The 14,235-nt window shown below is 42.9% G+C and overlaps 1 protein-coding gene across 6 annotated transcripts in view; it reads right to left on the bottom strand.

Annotated features, from left to right (window-relative positions):
• The window catches only part of RASAL2 (RAS protein activator like 2), a 189,418-nt gene that overhangs the window by 102,678 nt on the left and 72,505 nt on the right, over positions 1–14,235 (bottom strand). For 2 of the 6 annotated variants that reach the window (XM_018911987.3, XM_050977173.1), the window contains exon 1: positions 3,060–3,921. The exons of 2 other annotated variants lie outside the window; for them this stretch is intronic. In XM_018911987.3, the coding sequence (XP_018767532.3) occupies positions 3,060–3,627 (568 nt within the window). In that variant the 5' untranslated portion in view covers positions 3,628–3,921. Of the gene's footprint in view, positions 1–3,059; positions 3,922–14,235 lie in introns of those variants that run through there. 2 more of the 6 variants (XM_018911986.3, XM_018911988.3) reach the window with 1 other exon arrangement.

Genomic DNA, 14,235 nt, shown 5'->3' with positions numbered 1-14,235 from the left:
ATCCTTTCATCGCCTAAGAGGATGAGTGAGTCCATCCAGGAGGGATTTGCACAGCCAAGAACTGATGAAACAGTGTCTGAACATGCTTCCTAGACTGTGAGACCAACTGGAAAATATTTACCCAGATCTTGTTTTTTCTTTTCTTTTTAAATCCCACTTCCCTGTTCAAGCTGCCATTAAAGCAACTGGTCCTTTTTTGGGAGTTAAGCATTTCCTGAAGAAGGGAACCATTCTGCCATTCTGGCACAGAGATGAAGCAAAACACAAGGGGCCAGGCAAGCATTAGGAGGAAGACAAACTTTTAAAAAAGTTGATAATCTCCAAGTATTTCAGAGGAAAGTGGAAATACTTTTGATTGAGTGAGGCTGTGGAAGTAGAGGGCTTGGCTTTGTGGACAGAAGAGGGATGGAACGTGCCCCCCTGGGTTCTCCTGGTCCAAGTCCAACGTGTGCCTCTCCCACTGTGTATTTCACAACACAGAAAAGGTCTCTTGGGTTTCAGTCATTGTGACAAAAATTTCTGTCCAAACAGACATTTCCTGGGGCACTTTTGATCAAGCTTTTCAGTGTAAAGCTGTTTGCATACTTTGGAGAAACCCCATGTCTCACACCATCCTGTGGTTAGTTTGAGTGCCTGAGCACTCTCACCACAGATCTCAGCTGCCTGAGGATTACCAAGTTCTGCTTCTTGAGGAGAGGAAAACACCCCTTTTCTTGGATTTTTCCTTGAACAGCAAACAGGACTATAGGCATGGAAAGACACCCTCTGCTCACCCAAGCAGCAAAAGAGTCAGTGGACAATTCAGTGACCCCCACTGAATTAAACTGGTTTTTGGAAGAACACAAGATTTGATCCCTTCTGAACATCCAGATTGCGGCTGAAGAACGTGACAGACAGACATTTCTCTCACCCCTTTTATCTTCAAGTCACCTCCCACAGACCTCAGCTCTAAACCCCAGGAGCTCACAAGTTTTACCACTGTTTTAGCAGGTCTCAGCCTGCAGTCTTGCACAGGGCAGGATCCTCTGCCCAGCAGCTCCAGCTAATTATGGCACAGGCAGCACTTCTTTAAGGAAAACTAAAACCAGTGGAGGGCAACTAGTTGACCTTTGATTGTATATCCCACACAGCTGCACCTCTTACAGGGTGAACTAGTTCTGTTAAACACAAGCTGTCATCCACCTGAGGGATCAGAGATAGAATGTTTGTGATGGCAAAGGGTGAAAAGAAACCCCATAGAGACTGCCCATCCCACCAAAAGCTCTGTTTTCCTATGAAGTGGTCCAAGCAGGACCTGGCTTTTGCAAGTGATTTTGTGGGTGACTTCGTCAAACTTATTTCCCCAATCACCTTCTCAGCTACAATTTCCTCCCTCGAGAGAGTTTGACTTTTAATCTAGAGACCCATTGTTTTTCTCTCAGTTCCTGAATTGTGACTCCCTTTGCAAAACCAGTTTTGGCAGGCTCAGACAGAGGTTTGGACTACCCAAAAAAGAGCCAAAAGGCTCTGTCACTGTCCCATAACTTACACGAAGCATTTACCAAGTGGTGCCTTCTCACAAATAATCCTTTTCCTTTGTTTACTTTACATGCTAGTAAAAACCAAAGCACCCCAATAACACAGAGACTGGCAATACCTGTGAATTATGACAGAACCATTTGGTATCAAAGAGCACCAGAACAGAGGAAAGAAGGATGCTCAGCCCTTCATACACTGTGGCATTTTGATCCAAATGCTCATATCACATAGAATACCTTCCCAGAAGGTCTCAACAACAGTGAGAGCCTGTAGTAGAAATCTTTGTTCCTAATCTGAATAAATACAGATGAGAGAAAAAACCCAACTAACTCCTTATCAACAGAAAATAAAAAGAAGAAAAGTCGTTCTGTTACTTGCTTTTGCCCCCTCATGTGTTCCACACAATTCATTAAGCATCATCAACCGAAATTTCTATTGAAAAAGGTCTAGGAGAAATGAACCAGTGACTGTAAATAGATAGGCTTGAACAGATACAGTCCTTCTTAGTTATTTCTTGGTTTTGGTCATTTGTTTTTGTTTTAAAGCAAGGTGACAGCTTCCAATAGCAAACACAAGCCTGTCAGGGACATTTCACTGTGACTGAAAGACTGAACACCTCTGCAGACATCGTATATCCTTCTTTCACTACTGCCACTGAATTTTTTGGAATACTGATGACCTGTCCAGCAGCCTCAACCATATCCAGATGTTATTGGGTTTTTAACATGATAATATGGAGGACTCTGCAAAGTGCTGAGGTTTTGGGGAGAAGGAACGTTTAAATTTGTAATAAAACCCAAAATAAAGTTTGTGGGTTTTTTTTTTTCCTGGCATCATCAGTTACTGGATTCAAGCTGGGTAGCCCACTAGAAAGTTTCAGAAAAGCCTGAGCAAAAAAGGCAAGCTTATCCTCTTTTTCCCCCCACTTTTTTCCCCACCCTGCCTTAAGAATGTTATCAGCAGGGTAGATTAAATGAAATCTCAGACTGGCATCTTGCTGACCTCAATCCCAGCTGGCTAAACCCTTGCAACACGCCTGTCCTTAGCATCTACCAGAGAGCAGACACCAATCCAGTTGCTTGATTACGAAATGGAGAATCTGGTATGAGGAACTAGATCCATTCCACTGTCTGGAACTCTGTTTAAAAGACAGCTTAATTTCTCTCTCTCTCCCTGCTACTTCACGGACAGCAGCAGGCTTGATATCTCAATCAGGGGAGCACAACACCACAGAGGGTAAATACTGTGCCTGCAGGACTGCATATACCACACATTTGAGAAGGAAATGCTGCCGCTACCACCAGGAGATGCTTGTTTTAAAGTGACCTTCGAGTTTTAAAGCACACACTGAAACATCTCATACCACTTCCTTATCAGGAAAGGACCTTTTTTTCAGTTGCTTTTTAAAAGTTAAGATAGAACATCAGAGCATCACTGTCACGTTAATGAAGACAAGTTACAAAACAGTTTAAACTACTACTGTGTGTCTCGCTACACTCACCTGTTACACAAACAGAACCAAACAAAAGTCAGCTCATTACCTGTACTCAAAACAATTGGATTGTCCTCTGTCTTCCCTGCAGTTATGCACTCACTGGCAGGCTCCCCTTTGCGACTCATGATCTTTGCAAAGCCACTTGAGAGAGAGGAGAAGATGCCCTGGATGAAGTAGCCCTGGGGCTCGGCTGGCAGGGGCGGCCGTGCGGTCCCGCTCCCGTGGGGCTCGGACAGCGAGCGGCTGAAGGGAACCCGCCCCAGCCTGCTCCTTGTTGGGAAGAGTGGCTCAGGTGGGGCCTCCAGGAGATTGAGAGCACTGGTAGCATCCATGCTTATAGAACTTTTACCAAGACTTGGGTCACTGCATTCCCCTTTCAAACTGGAGGAGTCTGCTCTTCTGCTCGCCCTCCAGGGAGGCCAAGGATGCGTTTGCCACTTGTATGCTCCAAGAGGTTTCTCTGAGTCAAAACTCATCTGTTTATTAAACTTCTTGCTTTTCATTCGGTGGTACCAATGATAGTCCATCAAGGCAGCTGAGCCAGCATCTTGTTCTGACAAAGATCTTCTGAAGGTCCTGGGAGAAAGACTATGATGCTTTTTGAAAGCACTCATTTTCCACCCTTTGGATTCCGACGCTTCACTTACATTCCTTGTTGCTTAGTAGTCACGTAGCTGTGGTTCCTCACTCACCATTTTACATCCCCAGTTACTTTGTTCATGGCTGTGAACTGCAAAACAGCAGAGGCTCTTCCTGAAGACGAAAGCACCAATCCCAGAACCAGGTATTCCTACATCTCCACAGGAAGGTTGTGCCCTCACCTGTAGCACACCAGCTTCTAACAGCACACGAAGCCTTGCTGAGCTTGCTATCGCTTCCTGGGCCGTCACATTTCTGCACCAAGCTCTCAGGAAATGACTAAAAGAGCCCAGAAATGAAAACCCACAGTGCTGTTCTGTACCAATCACACTTCACTTTTTTCAGTCTACATTAAAGATTTGGTTAAAAAAAAAAAAGGAATGCAAAAGTACTTTGCTCTAGAGACACAGAAACGTCTCAGAAAAGCGTTGAAAAATTGCAGTACTCAACTAAGAGGCATGCATGTGTTCTTCAGTTAAGGAGCAAAGTATATTAATATATATAGTGAAGTATAAAGTTTCTCTTTACCACAGGTATGTTGTATCACTTAAGAGTACCTCAGAGCTGCCTTTTAGAGAAAGGTAATACAGACAGATTCGAGTGCTGGAAGCACGAGACAGGAAAGCAAAGAGAAGGAATGGAGGAAGGAGAACAAACCCTGCAACTCAATGCAGTGAGAGTGTAAATACACTGAAGGGAAATAAGTAAAGAGGAGGAGAGAAGGGTGGGTGGGACTTCACCAAACACAGACCAAAGGGAAGGGTTTGAGGCATGGCAAACAGAACAGGGCAGCAGGAAGATACTCCTTTTTCTCCTCCCCCTTTTTTCTTCCCTTTTTAAACAGCAGAATAGGGGATTATTTTTCATAAATCTAGTTGCAATAAATGAGATGGAAAAAATAGTCCTATCTGCTTAACCAAGAGGAAAAAACCTCTTGCCTTCACTACAATTTAAGAAACAGCTGACCGTTCTAAAATCTCATAAAGAAAATATCCGCTGGTGAACGAAGACCATGCTTGCCAAGTTTTAGACCAGAACACTTAAATCTCAAGTCTACACAAATCCCTGAAAATAGGGGGTTTATAATGGAAATGCTGACACACCCTTGGCAATAAAGTAACAATGAAAACTACTCCTCTGGTTAAATAAAATGATAATCTGGTCTGGCAGACCAATAAAGCTTAACTGACCCCTTATGGGATCCCTCCTTAAAGCTAGGCTGCAGTCACCAGCCAAAGTACATTCCTGACAGCTGCAGATGCAAAAACTTCCTTACTTACGTGTATATGTGGGAAAGGGTACCACTGCTCCCTAGAACACAGAGGGAGTTACCCTAAAACCTCCTTCAAATCAAAAAATAATTCCTCTACTCAGTAGCAAGTTAGATTTTTCAATTCTAAACAACAGAAGCATCTAAAAATGACCATGTTCAAGAAGTCACAACAAATAACCCCAAAAACAGAAACAGCTTGGACACTGCAATGAAGTTTCTGCATCAAATAATGATGCTGCCTCTTGTGCTTTGTCAACATCACACTGCTCAGAACATAAGTCTGGAATGACAAAATGTACCTATACCACACCTCTGCTACAATTTCCATCTGGAGCAATGAAGTTTCAAAGAGGCACAAGCAGTGAACACAGAGATACTCCCGTGAAAATGAGACACAGACTTCACCAGAAAATAGTTAGCTGGCTTTTGTCTTCTGCTTCTTGATCCCAAGGGTTGCTGATCACCTTTGGTTGCAGCCCATCTGTCCTCATGGACTCACACAGGTTCTTCAAAGTAACTCCTGACTTGACCCTCATCTATTGCTGGTGGCTGTTCTCCTCCTTGATCCCTTTCACCAAGTGCAGAGGCCACACGTGACCACATTTTCAAGACTGAGGCAAAACCAGAAGCACTGAGAGCCCCAGGGGTTTTTTTTGGGTCTACTGTCAGTGGGTCCCCTACCCCTTCCAGCAACAGGTCCTCCTTCTCCTTGTTCAGCCTTATGCTGCTCATGTGGCAGCAGAGCTTTGGCCAAACGCTTTGAATGAGGCCGGCTGGTAAAGCAGGCTTTGTGGAACGTCAGGAGTACGAATAAATCCGACGGATGATGATGGGGCTGGCTCCAGTGGCACAAGCCATAATCAGCAGGGAAAGCTGAGAATGTGAGGCAGGTTTCTGGTCAGCTCTGCAAGCTGGGTTTGCACAAGTTTCCACTAACACATTGACTTCTCCTTCTGGGCTGGGAGCACAGAAGGGCAGGAGAGGACAGAAAACTCAGACAGACGGTGCAGGAGCTGAAACCCTCCTGGGAGTGCTTACTGTGCATTTCTAGTGTGCTTTGTAACTCCTGCTGATCTCTGCCAGGCTGGGCACCCACACAGACTCTTGAAACAGCCCTTGGAGAGCCCTTACCTGCCCTATTGGAACACTTGGTACCCCTGAGGAATGACTCAGCTCAGGTAACACGACCCCAGCAGCAGCAGGGCAGGGATTTAGCACAAGAGCACTCTGGGCAGGGCAGAACTTCAGGCAAGACACCAGTCTCTGCATGAGGACAGAGATGATCACCAGGATTCTTCCCTCCTTTTCCACCACCATCCTGTGGACACCTGACTGTACAGAAAGATCCCTCTATCCCCTTCCAAATACAGCTGGCATTGCATTGATCACTGACTCACACAGACCACCCATTTCAGCAAGGGAACACACAGAAAGATTAACCACGTCTCAAGTTACAGCAAAAAGCAACGTGCAAAAACCAGTTATGGGTTAACTGCTACTCAAAACTATTTATATTGGTGTGGCTAGGGGTTGGACCACAGCTCTGTACAGACCTAACAATACAGAGAAAGGCTTCAATAAGCACTCTACATGGAGCCCAAGAACAAAGTCACAGTTTAGTTTAAGTTTGAATAATATTGAGAAGTTTTTTACTTTTTTTTTTACTTCTGGTTTCACTTTTTATTTCATGTTACCACTGCTCAAAAGAACACATTTTGTGATCAAAGGAACGTTATCCTTGGCCTAGCTGAGGTTTCACAGTGTACTCTAGAGTGGGTTAAAGGGTCTTTCTCAAAGTGCTTCTAAAAAGGCAGACAAGGTTTTACATGTTTATTCACATAAAAACACTGACAGACAAGTTGCTTAGTCTACCAATAACAACAATTCTTTAAAACAGCTAACTCAAAAAATTTAGCCTGGGCTTCAAGTCAAACTGATCTCTCCCTTCCTTACAGACATCAGCAGCAGCAATGATGATGTTCAAAAAACCCCTTTGTCTACACAATTCAGTGCCACTGAGTTAAAATTTGTCTCAAGTGGCTCCAGCATTTCTTGTGTTCACAGAACATGCAGCAAGTAATCCAGAAGGCAGAACTTTCTCCTTGATCTCCAGGCCAGTCACTCAGGCTCCAGCCCAGCCCTTCCAGAGCAGCAGCTTATCCTGGGAAGCATTTCCCTGTCTCAGTATCACAAAGAAATCAGCTTACAGCAGTGACTGCCACTGTATTAGTGATGTGAGATCCCAGCCATACTGAGCCTCCCACTCAGCTGTCAGCAGGTAAAATAATGTCAGGGGAAGAAATGAGTTTGTCAATTAAGTTGAGAAAATCTGAAATATTTTTGCTCTTGTTTCTAATACCAACTGCCTACAAACGTGATCCTCCACCAGCAAATTTTTCTCAGTTTTCTTTTTTTTTTTTTGGTAGTGTTTGCAGTTCATTGTGCCAAATCATTCATTTAGCTTTTCAGAAAATTACTATTTTCTTCCTAACAATCCAGTCACTTAATCATCACATTTGACATGTTTAACAGCATTACATTTCACTACTCCTAGATATTTAAGTAATTTATGCACAAAATGCAGATTTGCTATGTTGGAATGTAACTGTATTTCAGCTTTAAGATTGTATTGGGAAAACAATCTTTCTTAACTTTATAACATTTCACAGAAAATATACACAAGCAGCCTTACATTTGCACCGAGCATATGAAGATAAATCTTTGCCAAGGGCCTCCTGTGTGGGAATTCTACTCTCCAGCATTCAGCTCTCCGAAAAAAACTACCCAGATCTACTGTGAGGAGCTTCAGCAACTTCTCAGAGTATGTTGTTTAATAAATACTACCAGCCAATTAAAAAACTAAAAAAGCAATACCACAGAAAACCCCAAGTGCACCATTGCCAAGCAGCTGGAAGAAGGAGAACCTGGCTCTGATGTTACAAATTAATGTTTAATGCTTGCTTGCTCTCTGGAAGCTGTCTAGTATCGAGTAAAGGCACTACAAAGTGTAAAATTTGAGTTCATAGCTTATTTTGTAAGAAAAGGATGAACTGCAATCTCCCATGAGCGAACTGCTCCCTTCTAAATTAGTTTTGGACCAAAAAAAATTACCAGCTTCTCATTTTTTACCAAGACATAGAGGGAAAAAGGGGAAAGAAGAGTTAAAATTAAAATAGGAAAGAAAACAAAACCAAAATAGGAATTAAAATAGGAAAGAAAAAAAAAACCAAAATGCCACACAACCATCAAGATCCCTGAACATTTATTCACCACACTTGGTTTCAAACAAATCCTCTGTTTTAACTGAGAAAAAAAAATCAGCAGACTAAGCAAATACCACTTCTGAAAAGATCTCAGCCTAAGTCCCCAACAACCAGCCATCAAATAAGCTTTAACCTGTAGAAAAGTAAAACAAATTGCACCCTGTATCCTCCCTAGAGAATCCAGAAGGAGTATAGAGGGTCAGGGATTCTGGATTTAGCAGTCTAGCTCGCCTTAGCTCTTTACCCATTTAAAACTAGCTCAGTGCATTGGAACAGTTCATGGAGGAGTAATCAATATATAAAGCAGGAATGAACACAAAAGTTTCCTAATTGACCCAACTTGACATGTAGTTAAATAGCACAAAAGTTGAAAGATTTTTCCTTCCCTTTAAATTAGAGACTTTTCAAAATATTAAGTTTTGTTTATGCAAGGCTAAGTAATTAATGACCTAACATCCCCTTCCCATCTCCTATCACCAAGATGCATCTGTTTCCCCCTGCAACATTTCCTGCAGGTGGATATGACTTTTCCTCAGCTCAGGGCAGACCAGTGCACCTGACTTACTTGACCTCTTAATATTTAGTGCTAATTAATGCTCAGAAGTTACAACGAGAACAAATGAACCAGCACCTTTGAAATTGTTGCATCTGGGGTTAGAGTGACTGGGAGAGCGAGGTTTGGAATTAGCATGGTTGGAGGTTAGAAATCCCCTACTGAGCCCAAAGCAGAGCTCCTGAGAGCAAAGCTGCCCCATGTGCCTCTCACAAGCCTGGAGCTAGCCAACCCTTCAGTGATCACACTGCAAGCACAACTGACCCACATCAACCAAGATATGCTCTTTCCACTATCACTGTGCTGAGACTGAAGTGCCTCTGAGCAAGCTAAATGCTCTTTTTTTTGCATTTAAAGAGCATTTAAATGCCTCAGAGCACCTCACCTAAATTGTGGTGTCAAGGCAGGCTGTAACTGCTGTCCCTGCCCCACGACTCCAAGCCCCACTACAGCTGCACTAAACCAGCCTGACCCAGCTCTGCTTTTGCCATGGTCTAGTGTCTGAGGGCAAGTGCTGCAAAATCCTCAAGACACACAGGAACTTCCACCTGAAGATGAGGAAGAACTTCTTCATTGTGCAGTGACCACACACTGGGAGAGATTGTCCAGAGAGGTTGTGGAGTCTCCCTCACTGGACATCCCAGACCTGTCTGGATGCAATTCTGTGCTCTGGGATGAGCCTGCTTGAGCAAGAAGGCAGGATCAGATGACACCCTGTGCTCCCTTCCAACCTGACTCATTCACTGATTCTGTGATTTCTGCCCTCTAATTCCTTGGCAAAACCCCTACAATTTCTCTGCTGATACAAACTCCCCACGTGAAAGTCTCCTGGTTTCATTTTTCCATGCTGTTCCTGTGATCTGCATGAGAAGCTGCTCCAACTCTGTCAACTGAGCAGAGCAGAGAGAGATAATATAAATTTATGAGATGCTGGGCTTTGGATGGATGCCAAGAAACCTTAGCAAGAAAATCCCATTTCAATACATCGTGAATAAACCTGGAGAGCGGCGATGCCAGGTTTTGATTTCACTAGCAATCTTTTGTTGTTGTAGTTGACGACCAAACACAGCTCGTGCCAAGTTTCAAGGGCCATAAAAATGTACATTTAAGAGCCAGCCAGACACAGGCAGTGGCTGAGCCCACACGCAGCTGTGAGCCACCCCAGCCAAATAAATAAATAAATGCATGACCTGGAGGTAAACACACTGGCAACTACTCTGTAACAGCAGAATGACCTGTGTGGAGGGAGTGCAGACACTCCCCTCAGAAATTTGGGGAGATTTAGGGATTTCTGTAAGGAAGGAGCGCTCTCAGCTCTGGCCTGGGACACACAGAGGGAGCTCAGGCTGGGGGAAACCCTCTGGAGCCACAGATCATCAAGCAGAGCCCCTGGAAAAACACAGCTGCACTGACCTACCCCTCTCTGTCAACTTCTGCAACTCTACAAATAAATTAGTATGTTTACATAAATATATAAACGTCCACTGCATAAAGAAAAAGCTCTTATGCCCAGCCTGACATCCATTTCTGAATGATTACAGGTTGGGCTTAGTACCATCAGAAATATCATCCACAAGCTGCTCATTTCAGTTTGTAATGGCCATGGTTTTCAGCAGGCAAAATTAACTTCCCATCACCCCTCTTCATTCTCAACTGAAGTGTTTGGGATTTTTGTGGAGAGAGTGGGGGAAAAAAATCATTACTGCTGCAATCTTAAAGCAAGGGTTTTACCAGCAAAACACAGTTTTATTGCTAGATGTGATTCCTGTGTTCATCAAACCAATCACAGCCTAAGCTACTAGGGGAGGAAATACAGTTATAATATATAGGCAACATAATGGATAAACATCCCCAAAATGGTCTTGGTAACCTTGCTCAAGTAGCAGGTGCATATATTTGAACTTTCAAGCCTTTATTTTCATGTAACTAGAAAGGAATATATCCTCACTGCAGACTGCTGCAAAAGTAAGACCTATCAACTCTCCACCAAGGATGTTAGGAGCTGTGTTTATAATTCATTCTGGATATTTTTTAATCAGTTGCTGTACTCTGTTATTTTATTTATAACTTATTTATTATCTTATTTTATCCTTTTGTAGAAAAACTATCTTTTAATCAACAACTCCTTCACACAATACTAGTTTTGTAAATAATTTTTAAAATGTAAATATATTTTAAAAGCTTCTCAAACCCTGGAAATCCCACTGTAAGAGCCAACTGGCAGCAAAAGATAACCACCAGCTAATTGACAACACTCTTCAAAATCACTGGAGAGTGTACTCTTACAGTGTATATAAACAAAGAACTTTAGCAACATGCATAATTAAATTCTTGCATTTATCAACTAAACACCACCAGTAATAGAAATACTCTGTCTGCTGTAATGACCTTTCAGACTGAATCCAACCATGAGTCCAAAACTGTCAAGAGCACCACTGAGCCATGTCCCTAGACAGCAAAACACAAGGAAGAATTTATAAATCCAGAATTATTTTAGGCTCTGAATTTAGGTAGGGAAATTCCTTGAGTTGGAGGAGAAATATCCTAACATCCTCCTTGCAGCCCCAGTGGAACGTTGTGTTAATATCAGCAAATTAAAGTGCAACAACTGACAACAAATCAGTAACAGCTGGAATTTAGGATCAAACCTTCATCTAAATGGAGAAAGAAACGCCAGAGAGGAAAGATTAAACATCCTGGAGTCTCAAAATGCCAAAAGTCTGAAATGAAAACACTTAGTAGCAGCATGGGAAAAGGGTCTGTGTAGAATTCCAGGTGCTGTAGCACTGCATTTAGAAAGTAGTAAAAGAAACAAACCAAAAAAAATTTAAAAAGAGATGAGGGGCAGGGAGAAAAAAAGAGCATTTCTTAAATGTAAATGACCTTCTAAGCAGCAGAGATTTCTCTCCACAGGTTGTCTGTCAGGAACAGCCTTGACTCAGTGCAGAAGCCACATGTCAGAGACAGTGATGAAGATGTACCTGCTGCCAGGCCTGGAGGAGATTCCAGCCCTGCCACCAGAGCCAAGGGATGAAGGAAGGCGACCTGCAGGCACCAAAACAGCACGGAGAGAGAGAAAGGAGCACACCCTCTTTGGCTGAAGCTCTGTGCTTGCAATTTAAAGAATGATTAAGATGTCCCATGCAGGACATGGCTCGTGACATACAGTGTGATTTCTGAGATGAACCTGTGTGTCCTAGCACTGGCCTGGGAATTTCAGTGTACAAAAAGGTTCTCTCCCCAAAAGGGAGAGATACAGGAGAATTGCAACCTTTGAAGGGACAGGAAGGAGGGAGGAAGAGAAAGAAGATAATTTCTCTTTCACAGACTATTTAAGGAACTCATTTGTGACACGTGCACACGCTTCCTCACCACAGGACAAAACAAAGAAGTGGGCATTGTGGAAAAGGATTTGCATGAAGCACGAGTCATTGCATCCCAGGCAGGGTCCCAGGCCACCAGGGCCAGCCCCAGCACTGCTGTGGGTGTCAGCTGCACATGGAGCCTGTTGTGGTTTGAGAGAAAATGAGGTTTCTTTGAGATAGTGTGGTTAAGCCCCACTATCCCAAAAAAAAAAGCCCCATCATTCAGCAAGCCATGCACAAGCACTTCATCTCTTTTGTGTCTTTTCATTCATTATTATGGTACCAGAGATCACTTCTGTTTCAAGCTCCAAAATGACTGGTTTTGTTTCATTAGGTGTGAGCACCAGATGACTGGAACTGCCTCTCTCTGAGGCCAATCCTTCCCAAATTGAGCACAGTCCCATTTGTAAGTCTGTACGAGCAGAACTTTCAGTAGGCAGCCACTGTTTAGCATTCTCAGTTATCTTCATTGCAAAAAAATGAAATTTTAACCAAAAGGTTTAACAGAATCATGAAAAAAACAAAGGAAACAAACCCCCCAGAACTGCATGCTCTTGCTTAGAGCAAAGTCCTCTCCAGTTGACATTTCTGAAGTGCCTTTTATTTTTGTTTTCTCACTTCATGGGTAAAAGCTATTTTTACCTTAACCACACTAGCACTGTTAGTAAGCCATCTCCATCCTCACCAAGAAGCATGGAACTGCTGTGAACAATAAAGCCTGACTTTGAAATTGCACCTTGAAGTCTCAAACCAACCTGCCAACAAGTCCAGAATATTTGCTCTAAATATAAAACACAAAGGCACTCTGGGTTTTATAAAGACACAAGCAACCACTAGAGTTAAGACTAAATTAATGAGCATGTGTATTCCAATTCCAACAGACAGGACAGCACCCGTCTGGCTTCACTTAGGAACTTGTTATAATCTCTGCCTTATAAAAAGGTTTTTACACATATGAAACACTCATATACCAGTGAGACATAAAATCAGGATGTAATCAAATCTCCACAGTTTTATGTACAAATCCCTCAGGACTTTAAGCTGCAAAACCAAACGTGAATAATTGCATCTATTTTCTAATAAAGACCATGTGCTCTGGGGCATGAGTACACAAGTTTTCAAGAGCTCTGCATAATATTTTTGGAGGTATTTCTACTTCAAATAAGCAATCCAGTTAAGCAGAGATAAACACGCACACACATCGCTGACCTTGTTCAAACAATGCACCAATCGCTGTGATAAATCTAGTTGCCAAATCTAAATATAGACTTTCAGGAAAAAACAATGGAGTTTGGGCAGAAGAGGCCTTCTCCTATTTACAGTTTACCTAATTATCCAAATGAATGTGCAGTTTGGCCTCTCTCCCCTGTTGGATTAGCGTGAGCCCCTTCCCAGTGGGAGCCAGGGGAGCTCTGGCTGTTACTGGAATCGCAGCGTGCTCCGGCACATTCGATGCTCCGAGTGCACTTGGTGCAATTTCAAAGCTTGTCTCACAGTTTGGGTATGTGCACACACTGCTTCCCCCAGACAGCCCCATGCCTGACACAAGGCAGATAGGCACTGCAGGACTGAGTCACTGCTACAGAAACAGGCTTTTTAAACTTTTTTTTTTTAATTTTTTTTTTTTTTAAATGGGAGGAGGAAGAAAAATCCCATTCAAAACCTACTCTTGAGTTTCCAACTTTGGGTGCCCAAGCAGGAAACGAGGGGAGGAGGGAGCACAGGGCAAAAGGAGGAGGAGAAAGTTCTATTCAGGGTTATATTTTTAGACTATTACTAATTTTGTTTTGTCACTATGCTACAGAAGCTAGACCTGGGTGAATTAATGCAGCATTATCCTTTCTAATTTTTGCTCAGTCCAGGCTGCAGTCTAAACCTAATCTCCTTACATGGGACCTGGCAGGGTATTTGCTCCCCCTGCCCTGCTGTGGCTTCTATCTTTCCACCAGATATTCCTGCCTGCAGCACACATCCAGCCATGTATTTCCTCTCTTCCCCAAAGCATGTATAAAAACAAGGAGAATTCCCCCCTTTTGTGTTTGGAAACAAAAATCTACATACTGAGGACACCAAACCTGAAATCCTGATTTGTTGTGAAGTACACCAAGATAATGGGATTTATGACCACA

The sequence above is a fragment of the Serinus canaria genome, chromosome 8 (assembly GCF_022539315.1).
Source record: "Serinus canaria isolate serCan28SL12 chromosome 8, serCan2020, whole genome shotgun sequence".
NCBI classification, from domain to species: Eukaryota; Metazoa; Chordata; class Aves; order Passeriformes; family Fringillidae; genus Serinus; species Serinus canaria.
Note: the sequence above shows the minus strand (reverse complement) of the source record. Positions and strands in the feature narration are given on the sequence as shown.